The 16,956-nt window shown below is 45.9% G+C and overlaps 1 protein-coding gene across 6 annotated transcripts in view; it reads left to right on the top strand.

Moving 5' to 3' along the window:
* The window catches only part of CHD2 (chromodomain helicase DNA binding protein 2), a 62,031-nt gene extending 45,671 nt beyond the window's left edge, over positions 1-16,360 (top strand). For 4 of the 6 annotated variants that reach the window (XM_064517198.1, XM_064517199.1, XM_064517201.1 and 1 more), the window contains 12 exons: positions 1,033-1,172; positions 1,936-2,074; positions 2,217-2,367; positions 3,700-3,822; positions 4,685-4,813; positions 5,551-5,691; positions 6,879-7,013; positions 8,386-8,564; positions 9,756-9,855; positions 10,634-10,853; positions 11,306-11,555; positions 12,385-16,360. In XM_064517198.1, coding sequence (XP_064373268.1) covers positions 1,033-1,172; positions 1,936-2,074; positions 2,217-2,367; positions 3,700-3,822; positions 4,685-4,813; positions 5,551-5,691; positions 6,879-7,013; positions 8,386-8,564; positions 9,756-9,855; positions 10,634-10,853; positions 11,306-11,555; positions 12,385-12,718 — 2,041 coding nt within the window. In that variant the 3' untranslated portion in view covers positions 12,719-16,360. The other 2 variants (XM_026104372.2, XM_064517202.1) reach the window with 2 other exon arrangements.
* The last annotated feature ends 596 nt before the right edge of the window (positions 16,361-16,956 follow it).

The raw sequence follows: 16,956 nt of genomic DNA, 5'->3' as shown, positions 1-16,956 counted from the left end.
TACGCACACTGCTATGGGTGTTTGATGCAAACTCCCCAAACGGCACAAACCCTGAGAGGTTTGCTATCAAACAGTCAGTGAAAGGACCTCTGCACTGAAAACACAAGTAATGCCCAGGCGCGCCTGGAAAGCGGTAGCCCTTACTGAGGTCTGCAAGCTGCGGCTGCAATCCCTGCGTAGGTGGTCTGAGAAATGACCTTGTTTTCTCAGCTGATTGTGCTCTTCTGTTGGGAAACACAAGGCTTGGGCATGGCCTTTGGCATGACTGGTTCCAGCCAAGCTAGAGGGACAGCAGATGTCAGCTTTTGACCATTGTTAAATGGAGTTAATACGGAACTGGGAAGGCATAAAGGAACACTGGGCAGTCAGAGCGGGAGCCAGTTGCTCCCAAGACAGACAGTTTACACCTTTGCTTTAACAGCAGCAAATCCAAAGGGTTGGATCTGTTGTGCTTATCTCTACACTGTACTGCAGTTGTTAGGCCACAAAACAAACTAAAACTGTCTTGCGTCCTGCCCTGACTCGAGTTATGCAGGCTTCCTACGTTCATACATATACTGCTTGTCTGTGGCTCAGGCTGGTGGTTGAGTGCAGTAAAAGTGCAGCTGGGGCCTGCGCATCCCCGCAAGTCTGTGACAGGCAATGCTGGGGCTTTGAGAAGTGCTGCACAGCCATGCAGCAGTGCTGTAAGAGGAGGTGGGATACAGTGTCTGCCTGTCCGCTGCACTAAAGGTGAACACTTTGCTCCGTATTAAGAGGCTGTGCTGGCCCAGGTTTTCTTTATCTGCAGTCTCAGAGTCTGCACTTGACCGTGGTCTTGTGTTCATGCAGAGTAGGTAACTGGGGGAGTTTGGGCATGCATGAATTCTGCCCACAGCAGGCAACGAGGTGGGGAGCTGTGGTTCAGCACAGTATGCAGAGTGCACTGCAGAATCGATTATTAAAAGCTATGAAATGGTTGCTCAGGGAGCATCTGGACAGAGATGTGGTGTATCAAGTACAAAACTTCCAATTTTTTTTCCTCTTTCCCAGGCTGGAGTGTATTGCTCGGGATGCTGAGCTGGTGGATAAGTCTGTAGCTGATTTGAAACGGTTAGGGGAACTCATACACAACAGCTGTGTGTCAGCAATGCAAGAATATGAGGAGCAGCTGAAAGAAAATCCAGGTGAAGGTAAGCAAGAGGGTTATGTGCTGCTGTTATTATGCTTTTGGGGGTGTTCCATGGAGTTGGTGAGACCATTCCCATACTGGATGGAGTGACACGCCACATGACAACTTAAGCCAAAGAGCAAGCACACGCTTAAACCATCTCATCTCTGCCCGACAGGTATCACCAACAGAGAGAAACCCGCAAGTCTTCTGCTCAGACTGGAGAATGCCATTTTGGTGCATTAGTGTCTGCTAAACACGAGTTTCTGAGGGGAGAGGCTGAAGCTGTCAGCTTTTTTAATGCCACAAGGCAACCAGAACATACTTTAACTGCTTCTTGGACTGGGAATCAAACTGGTGCTCTGTACTCCGTGGTAGAGCAGGGTCCACAATTAACAATCCTCTGAACTGCTGTTGTCAGCCACTCTATGTATGGCTGTTCTGTCCTGTAGGTTTCCAGGAAGCAGCGTGGTTTGGAGATGCAGAGATCTGGGCTGGATTTTCCAGCTGCATCTCTGCCTGTTGTAGCTGAACAAAATTACTGAAGCAACAGCTCCAGTGTACTTAGATGTATTTTTATGAAAATGATCCTGGGAGGTGTTTGAATTGCAAAACTAAGCAACTTAGTGAAAGGTAACTTACTTTTTGGACCCACCTTAGCAGACAGGCTTACGTTTAAATAAAAGATTATGGGCAAGCTGTTGATGTCTGTGTCTGTAGACCTTTTCCCAGAGACCCTTCATTCTGTAAGAGTGCTCTAAGTTGGCATGCTTGTTGTTGAACAGGGAAAGGACCTGGGAAAAGAAGAGGTCCTACTATCAAGATTTCTGGTGTCCAAGTCAATGTGAAATCTATCATCCAGCATGAAGAGGAGTTTGAAATGCTGCATAAATCCATCCCCACAGACCCAGAGGAAAGGAAGAAGTGAGTTTGAATGGCTAAGCAGGCAATGCAGAAAGAAGCTCAGGGAATTTGGATTTTGTGGTGGAAAGGGACTAGCCTAGATATGTGGATTTGCTTTACCCCCCGGAGCATTAAAAGTAGCTCATGTTTGAAATGCCTTCAGGTACCGCCTGACGTGCCGTGTCAAAGCTGCCCATTTTGATGTAGACTGGGGAGTGGAGGAGGATTCTCGCTTGTTAGTGGGAATTTACGAGCATGGTTATGGAAACTGGGAGCTAATTAAAACAGATCCGGAATTGAAGTTATCTGATAAGGTAGGTTGCTTTGCATGTTGCTTGCATTGGGTCCATGACAGTGTTCATAGAGAACATGTTTGATTTGTCCCAGAACCAGATGTTTATGTTTGTAAGCACGCCAGAAATAATGATAAATAGTAATGAGGAAAACAGTGACCTCTGTGGAATGCTGCATGCTTGATGGAAAGCAGAGTTACGTTATTTGATTGGCAGTAAATTTTCTCTGAACAGTACCATATGAACCACACTGAAATGATGCAGGAGGAAAATGGTAACGCTGACAGATGTGGTTACGTGCACAGTACAGAGAGCGCATTGCATAATCATGACTTGATGTTTTCTTGAGCATCTCACAAGAACTTGAGTTTGAATCTCTGTGTGAAAAGAATTTTTCACGGATTTGACACTGCTTATGTCACGATTGGTCTGTGTTAATTCTGAGGGCATAGTTACATGACTGTTTGGCTAGGGCAGCAAAGCCAGCTGGAAAGCCTCCATTTAGTTCCTCCGTCCCTCAGCCATTCCCATAAGAACTGTTTATGGGGGCCATGTTGAAGTGATCCAGGTTAAAAATAAGCCACCAGCTGTTTTGTCAGCACAGTGGACTTGCAGCACAGGGCTGGGGAACATCGAGGCTCTTTAAAGATCAGCTTTGCTGCCAACACACTGCGTTCCCATGACATCCCCTCTAGTGTTTTTAGAAAAGATCGGACTGTGGCTGAGAGCCTTCCAACATGAAGTTCAGAAAGGCCTTTTACAGTGGAAGCAATTGCCTGAGACACACCACCAAATTTCCAATAAACTATGAAGGTGCCCCTGGGTGGCAAGTTGAGAAACCCTTCACAAAGTGGCAGCCTTGCGGCCTTGTTTCCCAGTAAGCATTCTCTGGCTGTGTCATTACTGTAGCAATGTCTCAGACTACCAGAGGAGACCAGCCTGCTGAGACAAGGCTGTCACAAACAAATCTGGCGTGTCAAGATGGAGAGTGAACTCAGTTTTGCAATGCAAGCTCCCAGTGTATTTTGCATGTTTCTTGTTTTTCTTTTTGCATGCTTACTAGAAAGATTCTTGAGAATCTAGAGTGCTGCCATGGAGTCCTTTCACTTCTACAAAAGCCCAAGGGTAGGGATCCTTGCAGTTGCTAGGAGCTTTCCTTATGGCTAGGACAAGCAGAGTGTCTATGGGATCTCCGCAGGCCTGGAAGAAATGCTTAAGCCTTCCTGTTTCCCCAGAAGATGCAGCATCTCTAGCCCTTTGCTGGCCTGGAAAGACTGCTGTTAATGTGTATCTCTTCATGTTGAGGTTTGATAGGTGCATGTGGGTGTTTTTTTTTTTTCTTCTTTATCAAAGATCCTACCTGTTGAGACAGATAAGAAACCTCAGGGAAAACAGCTCCAAACCCGGGTTGATTATCTACTGAAACTGCTGAAGAAAGATCTGGACAAGAAAGAAAACATGAAAGATGGGGAAGAGGTGAGGACACAGCTACTTGCTTCTGAGGATTTCAGGATGAGTGGTTTGTTGATGGTGGGGGGTGGGACAGGCTGTATTCCTAGCTCGCTGAATAACTTCTGCATGAAAGACTATGGATTTGTCTGTTGTATGACCACACTGTGATACTGAAATGATAATTGGTAGAGGACAGATAATCACTACACTAATCGATGGACTTCAGCATGACTCTCTAATCCTAAATTTAATTTTCCGCTTAGACACTTAGAAACTAAGACAGTGCAAGCTGAGTGTGCTTCATGTACAAACCACTGCAGGAAAACAGGGGATGGTCATGCCTGTTTATCAAGCTATTTCTGAGCAGTGGATACCACCACAATTTTAAAAAGCTTTTTGAAAAATAGGGGAGTAAACAATGCTGGGTGCTGACTACTCTCTCAATCCCCAATAAGGGGCACTTCAAACTCTAGAAATGGCATAACTTGACCTGGAATATATTTTTTGAATATATTCTATCTTCTCTTTCTCCCACTTGGAAGTTCCTCCATTATTCATTCTGTTAAATCTTTGTGAAATGACTGGTGACAGTGGGAATCAGGTGGCTTTCTGCCCTGTCACCTCAGTGTCGTCATTTTGTATGCACCAGTTTGTAGATGTTTGGGTTATTCCCTTGGTCCCTCAGATCTCACAGACAGATCTTCTTTCTGGCTGAAATTTGATCATCTAATCTCATGTGACCCACTAGGCTTCCCTGGGGTTCTTCAGGTTTCCTGCCACCCTGCAGGACCTGCAGCTGTTCATGAGGTGTTGATGAGATGGGGTATGTCTCCAGGAAGCAGCTACAGCTCTTTGCTTGCTCTGACTTGTTCTGTGTTTTATCCAGGGCAAGCTGAAGAAGAGGAAGCCACGGGTAAAGAAAGAGAACAAGGCTCCCAAAGTCAAAGACGAGCATGGGAATGAACTCTCCTCTCCTCGGCATTCAGACAACCAGTCAGAAGAGGGTGAAGTCAAGGTGAGTTGACTCGGTGGGTAGCAACTTTTGGGAGTTTCTTTAAGCTGTGTTATTGCTACAGAAACTCAGCTTGAAAAGCACCTGTTGCAAGTGCCCTATGGATTCACGGGGAGCTGCAGAGTGCATTCCCACAAGAGCTTGGCAGACTCACAGGAGCACATGTTCAGTTGTTGGGCTGAGAGGGACCACTCTTTTGAGTTAGCGCCTGAAGTGGTTTTAGTGGATCCTAGAATAGCCACACATATCCATATATTGGCTTGGAGGAAAGGTTGTCCTAAGACAAAGTCTTTTGGCCTTATAAAGGAGAGAAAGAATTGTTTCCCTCTCCTTTTCAGTACATCAGCCGGTGGTGAAGCTGGAGTTTACCAAGGTCACGCTGTTGCTTAGAAAAACTTCTCTCTTTGAGTGGTTTGGCTTATAGCCTAAGGCTTTTTGTTCATGCTCTGATCAGTATCTACCTTAGGGGTAGTTACTGTGCGTTCTGCAGTGCAGCTGGTGTAGGACAACAGTGCTTGTCTGGAGTTTGCCAGTTAGTTACAGATTGGGGCTGGTCTAATTTTTATGCCCTTCTGTTAAGGGTTGGGTGGATGGGCTTGCTGTCTGGTTAATAGGTGTGCAGGCAAATTTGGATGGACCTCAAAAATCATCTGCTTTTCATGGATGCAAGTTTTATGGGAAAAAAGGTGTATGTGAGGAGAGGGACTCCAACTTTGACTGTGCTGTGACTGCTCTTCTAGGAGGATGGCTTGGAAAAGAGCCCAGTGAAAAAGAAACAGAAGAAGAAAGAGAACAAAGAGAACAAGGAAAAACAGACAACCACTAAGAAAGAAAAGGAAAGTGATAAAGAGAAAAAGAAAACAAAAGACAAGAAAGAAAAGGTATGCGATACTCTCATGGGTAGTCTAAGACATAGGAAAGTCTCTGATCAGAGGGGAAGCCGTGAGACTTGTGATTTATTAAAGGCCCTGTGAGAAGAGACATCAGCGAAGCACTCTGGGGTGAAGTATTATCCCTTTTCCAGGTCTCCTGAATTTCTTAGTGTGAAGAATTGCAATGAAGAGTGGAAAAGGCAACGTGTCCTAAAGCTCGTGGAATGAGAGGAGAAAGGAAGAGGAGATTTATCAGACTGCCTTTAAAATACAGCTGTCCCTGTGACAGTAATGTGACAGAATAGGTGATGCTAAGGAAGAAAGGGAGAAGAGCCTGGAGCACTCAGTTCAAAGTGATGTTCAGCTGTGATTTATTATGGAGTTGGCAGCTGCTTGTCTGTGTTCCCCTCATTTAAATTCACCCAGAATAACCTAGCTACCTAAACCATTAGGACTGTGAGTTGTCATTATGGCTGTTGAGGACTCAACAGAATGAATGTTTCAACACCAGTGCTATGTTGTGGACTAAAATGTCCCTTGAGTTTTGGGTACAGTTGCCCTTAGGCTGAGTTCAAATTGGGAGAGGCAAAAGGCTCTATAATAATTACCTGAAGTACCTGTCCAAAGAACAGGTATGTACTGTATGTCCAGTGTGTTTTGGCCTTGAGGTCATAAGTACAAACCAAACTTTATTTCATATGCAGGGGAAAGTTTGCTTTCCAGTGTTTTTTGCCTTGACCTCTAAAGGACATAGATAAGTCACACAGGTCAAAATTTACACTTATCAGGCCATGGTTTGAGGTTGCTTTCCAGAGAGTCTGAGGACTAGTGATGTCACATGAAGCTGCAGGTGCTCATAAACATCAGACTGCTCTGAGCACTGTCCTTTGCAAGGGACATATATTCTTTAGCCTAATCTCTCTTCCAAGTCCTCAAAGTTGGTTTTTCTCTGTGTAAGTATAAGCATCATAGTCATGTCCAAAATGTTGGCTCTGACTTCTCTGTGCTCCCTCAGGGATGACATAAAGCTAAACAGAGGCATTACAGCAAAACAGTTTGAGATCTTGCGAGGAAAGCTGCGGGAGCAGTGCCGAAGATTTAACAACTGCCAATAACAATAGTGTGAAGGTTGTTGGATCACTTGGGATCCTGCAGTCTGGCTCATCATGTGATGTGTGTAATTTGTCCTTTTAAAGCCTAAAGGTGGTGAAACCAAATCTGGAAGCAAAGGGAAGAGATCTCAAGGTCCCGTCCACATTACAGCAGGGAGTGAACCGATCCCCATTGGAGAAGATGAGGACGATGATCTGGACCAAGAAACATTCAGCATAGTGAGTATTTCCCTGGGGGGACAGGCGGACAGTAGCAGAGAACCCCAGCAAGGTAGCCAGAGTTTGCTTGCACGTTATCCAAGGCCATGTGTAAGTGCACAGCACTGGTCCATACATCCCACTCTGGCTGGGAGAGAGCCTTTCCTCGTGCTCCACTGTGATTCCCTCTGGCCAGTCAGAGAGCATCACAAAAAAACCCTATACAAGAGTTGCCCACCAGATTCCTCTGTGTCAACCAGCTGGCTGCTGTCGGTGGCACCTCAGCTGGAAGAAATATCAAAGCTCTTCCAGCTCCTAATTTCACAAATCAATTGTACTGTTAAAGGGTTTGAATAGCTCCAAAGTTTTGCCTTGCATTAGAGCCCACATTCATCCCCTCCCTCTGCCAGGGATGCAGGGGAGGGCAGCATGCCAATGTAACATACTGAAGGGCTCTCTGCCTTGAGCTGATTATTTCCTACTGCTCATTTGACCACCCGGTGTTAAAGATGACCCTGTACCCTTTTGTGGGAGTCTCTCCCACAGCAGCCAAGGAGCTACTGGGACTGTGCTAGGCAGGGGAACACAGGAGGATTCCTGAGGGTGACCTTGTATGGCTGTAGTTGTTATGGAGTTGTCTGAACTGTAAGAACTTCCCTAGCTGTGTAAATGCTCCTGCGACAAATATTTCTGCATGGCTTGTTGTGAAAATAGCCTTTTAGTAGAAGTTGTCATGACAGACTCTCCTCAGCCTGACTTGCAGAGGGAAGAGCAGAACACTCAATCTCATCAGTTTTAAAAAAACAGTTCTGTAATATGAAATTTAGGACCCACAGGTTCTGTGTTACCTTTGCCTGCTTTTTTTCTTTAATTTTCCCTCTGGGGTGTATGAAAGACCCAGTCAGGCAGTAGACATATGTCATATTTACTGTCTGTGTAAAGTGTTCATGCACATAGAAAAAGATGGTGTTTTTGTCACATGTCTCCCAGTTTCAGTAAAAGCAATAGATTAAAACAAACACAGATTTGGATGGACAGGGAGGTTATTGAGTAAGCACTCATTCAGCTGGGGCTGTTTGGCGTGTAAATGCTCAGTTACGCTTCCCTGCCTGCCGTGGCAAGCAGGCTGCGTGCATTTACTATTTGTGAAGCAAATTTTTCACCTTTAAAAGGAGGGCAGTGAAGATTGGGAGCCTCTCATCTTTTCTGAATTTTATGTACCATGTCTAACAAATTGCTGTTTTCACAGCTGATTTCTCCTTGCCTAACAGTCAGATAAAGCTAATACCTCGTGCTAATGAACTTTTTTCCAGCTCTGTCTGGTTAACAAGAGAACAGAGTGTAGAGCTCTGTGCCAAATGAATCACCTTCTGCTCTCTGTTGCTTGTTCAAGTGCAAGGAAAGGATGAGACCAGTGAAGAAAGCATTGAAGCAACTAGATAAGCCTGATAAGGGACTGACGGTTCAAGAACAACTGGAGCACACACGCAACTGCCTCCTAAAAATTGGGGACCGCATCTCTGAGTGCCTTAAAGCTTACACTGACCAGGATCATATCAAGCTATGGAGAAGGTGAGGGATTGTTTTGTTTTCTTTGGCTGGTTTGTGATATTTTACAATTGTACTTGAAGGCTGCTGGGTTTTATGTGCTAAGTGTGCTATTTTGCTCTTATTAACATGTTCTTGTGAAAGAAGTGTTGCACTCCCTGGCCCACTCAGTCCTTGACCAGTCTCAGACAAGGGCTTTGTCTGCATCAGCAGACCAGCTGTGCTGGTTTTGCTTAAATTGATTTCCATTAGTTTAGTTCAACCAGTGCAAAACCCTTTATTTTACTCTGAGAAGCTCGGTTCAAAAGATCCTGGAACATCCTCTCCTGAACTGTAAGGAGGAAGTTTTCTGCTGAGGGTCGAACTGATTTGATGTTGGTTGGAAAGCAGGCCTTTAAATAGTTCAGCCCCTGTGCAGACAAAGTATTGGGCACTTCTGCATGTTCAGAGCTGGGAAGAGATCTCTGAACCATGGGCTAGCCATCGGCATGATTCTGCACATCATGCGAGAGAGCAAGCGGAGACGGGAAGTTGAAAGCTGCCCTGCTTAGTGATTAGGCAAAGTAAGCAAACGTGTCAGCGGTGAAGAGGCTATTGGATTTTAAGTCTTCCCAGTGCAACAGTCAAAGGTTGAGTTAGCTGCAGGCCCTTTCTCTTTAGCTTGCTGTTGTTCTTTTATCTTGACAGTTTCCCATATGGGATGAAGGGGGTCCATCTCCTCCACTCTCCTCTTTACAGCCTGTACTGTTTTGCAGCACTTAGAAGTCATTGCAGTGTAAAGCCTGAGAATGTTTTAGAGAAAAGGCAACTTTCTAGTTGAGCTGCCAAACTGTACGTAAGAGTCCTGAGCTTGATTCTCAGCTCGGTCAGAGACTGACTGTGAGACCTTACGTAGTATTTTTGTCTGTTGGTTCCCAGTCAGTAAAGTATAGGGGATGATTTCCTTTTTCCCATCCTTGGTCTTATCTGTATGATATGAGCTTTTCAGGGCTGGGATTCTCTTGTGCTCTGTTTGAATTGGAAGGACCTCTGGGTAGGAATCTAACCATGGGAAGTTCTGCCTCCACCCAAGGAGTGGCAACACAGTGGTTTGGATGGGTACAGCTAGGTCATCTGCTGGAGGAACTTCACCAACTGTTTTTAGAAGACCAGTGAGGAAGATGGCAGTTAAAATGCTCATTTAGCAATTAATAGAAAATGTTAATGTCCTTCCAGGAACCTATGGATATTTGTGTCGAAGTTCACAGAATTTGATGCCAGAAAACTGCACAAACTCTACAAGATGGCTCATAAGAAAAGATCACAGGAAGAGGAGGTGAGATGTGATGTGTGTTCCCTTAGTGAGGAAGAAGTCATGAAGAGCAGAGCTTTTCCTGCTCTTCTCTGCCCTAGCTTTTCCGGTGGGATTTGTGTTATTGCGGTTCCTCCTTGCTCTGGTCCCAACAGGACTCTGTGAATTTGACAACCTCCTTGTAAAGCTTTGGGTCAGAATCTAAGGCCTGTTTTCCCCTGAAAAGTCCATTAGCACTGCTCTGACCCTGTGCTTTGCAGGACAGATTTTTATGCTCTTTTTAAGATTTGTTACACTTGAAATATCGATACCTACCATCCCTTTATCATGGGCTTTCTTTATTGTCATTGGCATGCTGTAACTGTTTTAAAATCCAAACAACCCTGGTTGTTTGTACCTCCCCTCTTATGTGGAATTTCTCCTCTCTCACCTGAAGACACTGGTCACCTTTGTTAGTTTTCTCTGGCTATTTTGACCAAGAAAAAGCATTGCTTGGTGTGGCACATCATGTTGAATTGACCATGAGAGTGAAGAGGCTGAGAGTGCTGCCCTGTGGAGACAGGATATAGAGGTAGAGCTGTGGGGGCAAAATTGTGCTTGTCCTCCCCTACACTTGCACCATTGCCATTGGTTTCACACTTGAGCAGAGTTAATTCACAAAACTCTGATGAAGAAACAGGTGGCTCACAGTGCAGGGAATGTCTAGACAAATCCAGAGCGTGACAGACGAGGCCATTGCTCACATAGTCTGAATCTTTTGCTGGAAAAGCAGTCGAGCTGTAACCCTCTCCCTTGCGCCTAGCAGGAGCAGAAGAAGAAGGAGGACATGTCTGGCATGAAGAAGCCGTTCCGCCCAGAGCCATCAGGCTCCAGCCGCGATTCTGTGATGTCTCAGTCTCACGTGCCTCACAATCCTCATTCCCAGAAGCTCCACATGCCCCCTTCCCATGCCCAGCAGCAAATGCACGGGCACCCGCGTGACAACTACGGCCATCCCAACAAGAGACATTTCAGCAACACAGGTGAGTCCTGCACTGGGAAGCTGGAGAAAACTATCCCTCCTAATCTAATGGCTGTTTGCTCCTGGACACAAATCTTCCAGGTCTTGGGTCTGGTCAGGTTTAAAGACATAGGTCTCTTGTTGGAGAAGGGTATAACAAGATGATGGGACAGAACATGTATTTTCACTGTAGTTATTGCTGGACTAGAAAACATGATGATGCAGCGATGAAAAGAGTATAAGAACAGGACAGAAAAAGATTTGCTAGAATAATGATAAATTAAAAGAATAAAATTGGGTCCACATCATTAAGGGAGAGAAGGCTAAAGGGATACAGTAATAGTTGTGAAATTTGTAAAAGGTGCTGCAGACAAGAAGATAGTAAACTGTTCTTACTTCTTTGAGAGTTCAGCAAAGAAGTAATGGGCTTAAATGATGTACAAAAGACTGTTGTCTGTGCTTTCCTTGTTGCAGACCGAGGAGACTGGCAGAGGGATCGAAAGTTCAACTATGGTGGCAACAGCAACCAGGTGTGGGGTGGGGAGCGGCATCACCAGTATGAACAGCACTGGTACAAAGACCACCATTATGGGGATCGGCGATCTCGCGGAGAGCCCCATCGAAGCTCTGGGAACTACAGACCAAATAACCTCTCCCGCAAGAGGCCATATGAGCAGTACAACAGTGACCGAGACCACAGAGGCCACCGCGATTATTATGACAGGTAATTCTTTGTCCATCTCAAAAGCCTGGGAGGAGTTTGCAGCAATGTCCCCAGCCACAGTGGACTGGCTTTCCTTGGGGCAGGCAGGTGGCAGAGGGAGACAGGCTGTGGATTCAGCGTTGGGAGTTTTGAGTCTCAGCCCAGAGTCACACAGTGAAAAACAGAAGTTCATTTGCTGTGTGAGGCCAATATAAGCAGCCCAGGGATGCAGGCACTGGCCTGTCTTAGCCATGTTAGGCTAGTGGTCTGCCTGATCTTAGACCCTTTGACCCTTGTGAGCAGCAGCTCAGCGATACATAGGATTATTGGCAGTAACAGTACCATTTGGGCTTGGCATTAAAGGCAAGGTCAGTTGAGTTTGCTTGCTGAATTGAGTTTGTTCTTCTGGGCTGTCATTGACTGTCACTGGGCAAAGCTTTCATTTTGCCGTAGCATCTAATTGTTTCAGACTTGGGATGCAGCAAGATCCCATATCCTCTTGTTAGGTCTCAGCTGGGTGATGATGATCCCCTTTCCCTGCAGTCCCAGCCAGGCACCATGACTTTGTGCTCCCTCCTTTGTGCTGTATGCCACCTGCTCCGCTAGCAGCCACTTAGGCATGCCACCCAGCAATGGATGAAGTGGTATGCAATCAACTAGATTAGCCTGATAGAGAGGTAAACATGAAGGTTTGATTTACTAGTAGTTTATCAACCTTTTCTAGGGTTATGAACTCGCTTAACTGCATTGTCCGGGGACAGAAATACCCATCCTCTGGTCCCTCGGAAAGGGAAGGGCTATATGAGCACCACGGAGAACCAATCTCCATTCATTCATTTTCTCTCTCCAGGCACCATCATGATTCCAAGCGTCGACGATCGGATGAGTTCAGGCCTCAGAATTACCACCAGCAGGATTTCCGACGGATGTCTGATCACAGGCCGCCCATGGGATACCATGGCCAAGGACCTTCGGACCATTATCGGTCCTTCCACACAGACAAATCAGGAGATTATAAACAGCCTCTCCCTCCACCTCACCCTGCGGTATCGGACCCTCGCTCGCCCCCGTCTCAGAAATCCCCTCATGATTCCAAGTCACCCCTCGATCACCGGTCACCCCTGGATAGGTCGTTAGAACAGAAAAATAATCCAGATTATAACTGGAATGTACGGAAAACATAAAGTGACCAAGAGGGGAAAGTGTACGTCTGAAATATTTGGTCTGATGCAACAGCGGCTGGTTTCTCAAACCAGTAACCAGAAACTCTGAACATGCTGCTATCATCTTGCTGGGTCAAGGAGGATTTTGGGGGAGCAGGTGGAGGAAGGTTCTCCTTAGCTCTCAGTTCTGGTCTGGATTCCGGTTTCATTTCCCCCCTTCTCCAGTTGAACGTTGGAACCAGGCTTGCTGCCTGCTGGGAGGAACGGGTGACATCCTTTGCTTTGGTTTTGTTTTCCCCGGTCTGATGGACCTGAGTGAATTCTTCCCAGCCGCAGAGTTTCCCCAGAACCAAGAAGGCGGATTGATGCTGCTTAGATTGTGCAGATGGCTGTATGCCTGCTCTGACTTGATGTTACATGACAGATGCTGCTTTGGAATTGGGGATAAACTGGTTGGGCTGGGCTTTGCATGTAACCAGCATAGGGCAATGGGAAGATATATCCAAGGAGAGACAGGAGAGTCCTTCAAGAGCCAATTTTCCTATTGCAGGGTTTGGCTGAAAGGGGGGCTCAACGTCTCTGCAGAGTGACTCCAAAGGAGTTGGACCCATGCTGGTGACAATCCATCGCTTTCCTGGCCAATTAGCATTTCTTATGTCTCTATCCATTTCAAGAAACTGGCTCTGCTTTGAGTGCCATTGTGTCCCCGCAACAGAAGAGGTGCAGGGAATCCTCCACCCACCTCCAGGGCTGGAACTGGGTGAATCTTGGCTCCAGGGGGCTTGAGGTATGTGAAGAAGAGACAGGCTTCCTTAGTCAAGGCTTAGTTCACTTCTAAGCAGTAGGAAAGGAATTGGGGTGAGAACAGTATTTCCCAGTGGATAAGGCTCAGGAATTCGTAACAAATCTCCTCTCCTGACACTGGCAGCTTGGATGGTCCAGGAATTAATACAGACCATGCTGGCTGGAAGCAGCAAGGTACCAGTGCAAAAGATGGCTCTGGGCATTTGGGGATCCTGATGTTCCTAACCTCCCTGCCACTGAAGTGCCCCAGTCTTTGTGCAAGCCATTTCTCTCTGTACTTCACAAAACAGTGATCACAAACCTTTACAGCAACTTAAGGGAGGATAGAGCAGAGTTAAATAGGAATCCAGTGGACTGATCACCGTCCAGCGAATGATCACCTCCCTGCCACTGTTCCAGCAAGCAGCAGTAACTCTGAATTGGTAAAAGTAGCTGCACTAAAAGATCTCCTGACTCTCTCAGTTGGAAACATGCCTGAGGGCCTAGCACCTAAGTGAAGAGAGGGAGGAGTTCAGGACTCTTGGTACTTAAAAATTCCTGGAGCAAATGTCTTAGGAACCCAACACAGGCAGAGGGAGAAGAATGGTTTGCAGTCCAGCTGAATGGACTTCAGAGCAAACATTCATCCAAGTATTAGAATCACAGTATATTATGAATTATGTCCAGCCTGGAGACTGTAATATGGTGATAGTGGTTACAGCACTGATTGCTGGCCAGAAGTAGACTGGGTGATTTTTTAGGCTGTAGCTCTTTATTAATAGAGTCATGTCCCTGGAGCTTAAAAAGCTGCTGGGCTGCCCAGAGCATGGTGTCTGGGGATGCGTCTTGTTTCCTGGAGCTCAGTATTAAAAATCAGGCTGGTTCCACACTGCTCCTTTTGGTAGGGGGCAAATGTTGGGCCTCCTTTTAAGATGCCAGTATATGACCCTAATAAGCTGTGATGTCCTTTCCCTGAAAAATGGAGGGGAGATAGGTGTTCAGGGCTGGCTTGTCTGTCTTGCAGCTGTTGTGGCTACTGCAGCTAGCACTTTGGAAGGCCGCACACAAATCAACACTAATAACCCCTGCATCTCCCATCTGCTTGGTGCTGAAGGAGTTACGTTCCTTGAAATCCGTTGTGATCATGGCATGCTCACTCTGTTCTGAGCCCACTGGTTTAGCTGGCACATGTCCCGTTAAACCCTTCAAGAGAGCATCCATGATTTGCTGCACACGGAGCAGTTGCACGATTGCCCATCGTTGTGCCACAAGAAGAATGGCTGCATGCTTGCATTTTGCTCTCCAGCTGGAGTTTTCTTAACCCCCTACTGCAATACTCAAAAAAAGGGGTAGCCCTCTGACGTATGTCCCATCAGTGAGAATTCTGGCAAGCAGGAGACCTCTTGGGGCCAATCTCAAGGTAGATGTAGAGAGACATCAAATCATGGCTCTGGAAGGCAAGGAAGTGTTCTGCTCCCTTTTTCTTTTCTTTTTTTCTTTTTCTTTTCCAAGCTTTGCACCGAACTTACCAAAAGCAGGGCAGTTTTGCTTCTGTAGGAGTGAACCCGTAAAGGCAGCAGTGCACTGCCCTGAAGAAGTGTTACATGTGTATTTGTGCAGTAGGAGAAGGCAAGTCTTCCATGGTCTCTGTTGGAGTTGAAAGATGATAGGAGGAGTTCAGATAATGTGTTTCCGCTGCGTTTTTTACTAAGATGTGTTGACAGGTGCACCTGCTGCAGTGTTCAACAAAGAGGTCCTCTCTTTTCAGAGGTATTAGCTTTTAATGTGAAGATGGAAGAAACCTCCTCACTCAGAGGGGCAAAGAGGAATTGCTCTTTTCATTCACATTCACAAAGCGGTGCTATCATGATGGAAAGTTTGTGCCATACAGTTGTAGCAAAAGGCAGTACTGGCCAGACCAGTGTTACGGTTGGTGCAGGAAGACTTTGAACCCCAGCAAGAGGTATTTTCTGTGTCTATATTTGAGGGGTTCTGCTTGTCCTGGGTTCCAGACATGAAATTTTGGGGGGTTTCTTTCTAGAAACCAGGGCAACAGCAAAAGCTTTATCCATATTTGGTCCCCCTGCTGTCACATTAGCTTGATGCTAACCAGTCATGTAGTTCTGTTCTCTCATGGTGAGTGGGACTTCACTGGGTTTGGCCTTAAAGAACCTGGAGAGCTAGACTGGGGAGAGAGTCCTCCCCGAGCACACACCTGCATTTTATGTCCCCTCAAAATAGGGACCATAACCAGATGTAGTACTTGGATGTGAATGGGATTGGAGGGGACAGGTCCACAGCCATAACCTTCACTAGGGTGTTTGTGGCAACATCTGGTACAGCTGTTCTTTCCAAACCAGCTGCAGGATTCCTCTAGCCTCTTTGCAGGAAAAGTTGCAAGCAGCAACTTGTTGGGTTTTATTTTGTTTTGTTTTAAAAAAAAGATTTTTTCAGCCTGGCCCTTTTGGAAATGGTGTAAAGTTATGAATTCACATGATGGAAGTCCTGCAGAGTGAAAGCTGCTGCAGACAGGTGATGCAGTGCCCAATTGAAGTGGATACTTAACAGCTCTGAAGTCCTTCTGAACAGTTTAAGTGATCCACACAAAAGTACTATTCTGCTTTCACCCATTTCCTCCTGACCTCCACCTCCCCACCGGGGAGAGAAGGACTCTTACTGTAAAATTGTGGACTTTTAAACCTGTTGACTAAAAACAGTAATTAATATTAATTTATATTTGTGAAAAAATGCCACTGTCCTAGTGATTTCTGATGTAAATATGTTGTTTATATAGTATGTATTAAATTTTCCTACATTGTAAAACTGCTGTACTTTTGATTCTTGTATATTAAAAAGTGTTACTGAGATTTTCAGAACCTCGCCAGCTTGATGTGTCTGGTGGTGTCCTATAGTCCTTTGATAAGTTACAGCCAGGCTGGAAACTTGGTGCATGTACTGTGAGCACAGAGTGCTTAAAACTGGAGATGTCAGGGGATCTCAGGACCCATCTCCTGTAAGCCATGCGCATGCTAGGATGGGTATTTTCACCAATGCAATTCAAGTTCTCAACTCAAGTTCTTCTCAGCTGTTTTATATAATTACAGTCTATGGTGATAAAGGGCTAATACAGACTTCAGAACTGCTTCAGAGGGGAATTTCCACCTGAGTGGGAGAAGCCATGTGTTTCCTCCCTCATTGCCACCAAGATTTCACCAGGATGGGACTGACTTTTATAATATGTTTATCCAGCATCCATCTTCTGGATCCCTGGGGCTGCATAAGCTTTTTGACACTTTCTTGAGAGAATTCCCTGTTCTCTGTGGGGCAGGGTATGCCTCTCTCCCTGCGCCGCGGGGACTGCAGCACATCAGCTTTGAGCTTCACGGGCTGTTAGGCAAGGAGCGAATGTATCCTATGTGCTGCAGCCTGTGAGCTGCTTCGCTGTGGTCTCCAGCAACTTCGTCCTCCTCCTGTTT

Source organism: Dromaius novaehollandiae, chromosome 10 (genome assembly GCF_036370855.1).
Source record: "Dromaius novaehollandiae isolate bDroNov1 chromosome 10, bDroNov1.hap1, whole genome shotgun sequence".
NCBI classification, from domain to species: Eukaryota; Metazoa; Chordata; class Aves; order Casuariiformes; family Dromaiidae; genus Dromaius; species Dromaius novaehollandiae.
Note: the sequence above shows the minus strand (reverse complement) of the source record. Positions and strands in the feature narration are given on the sequence as shown.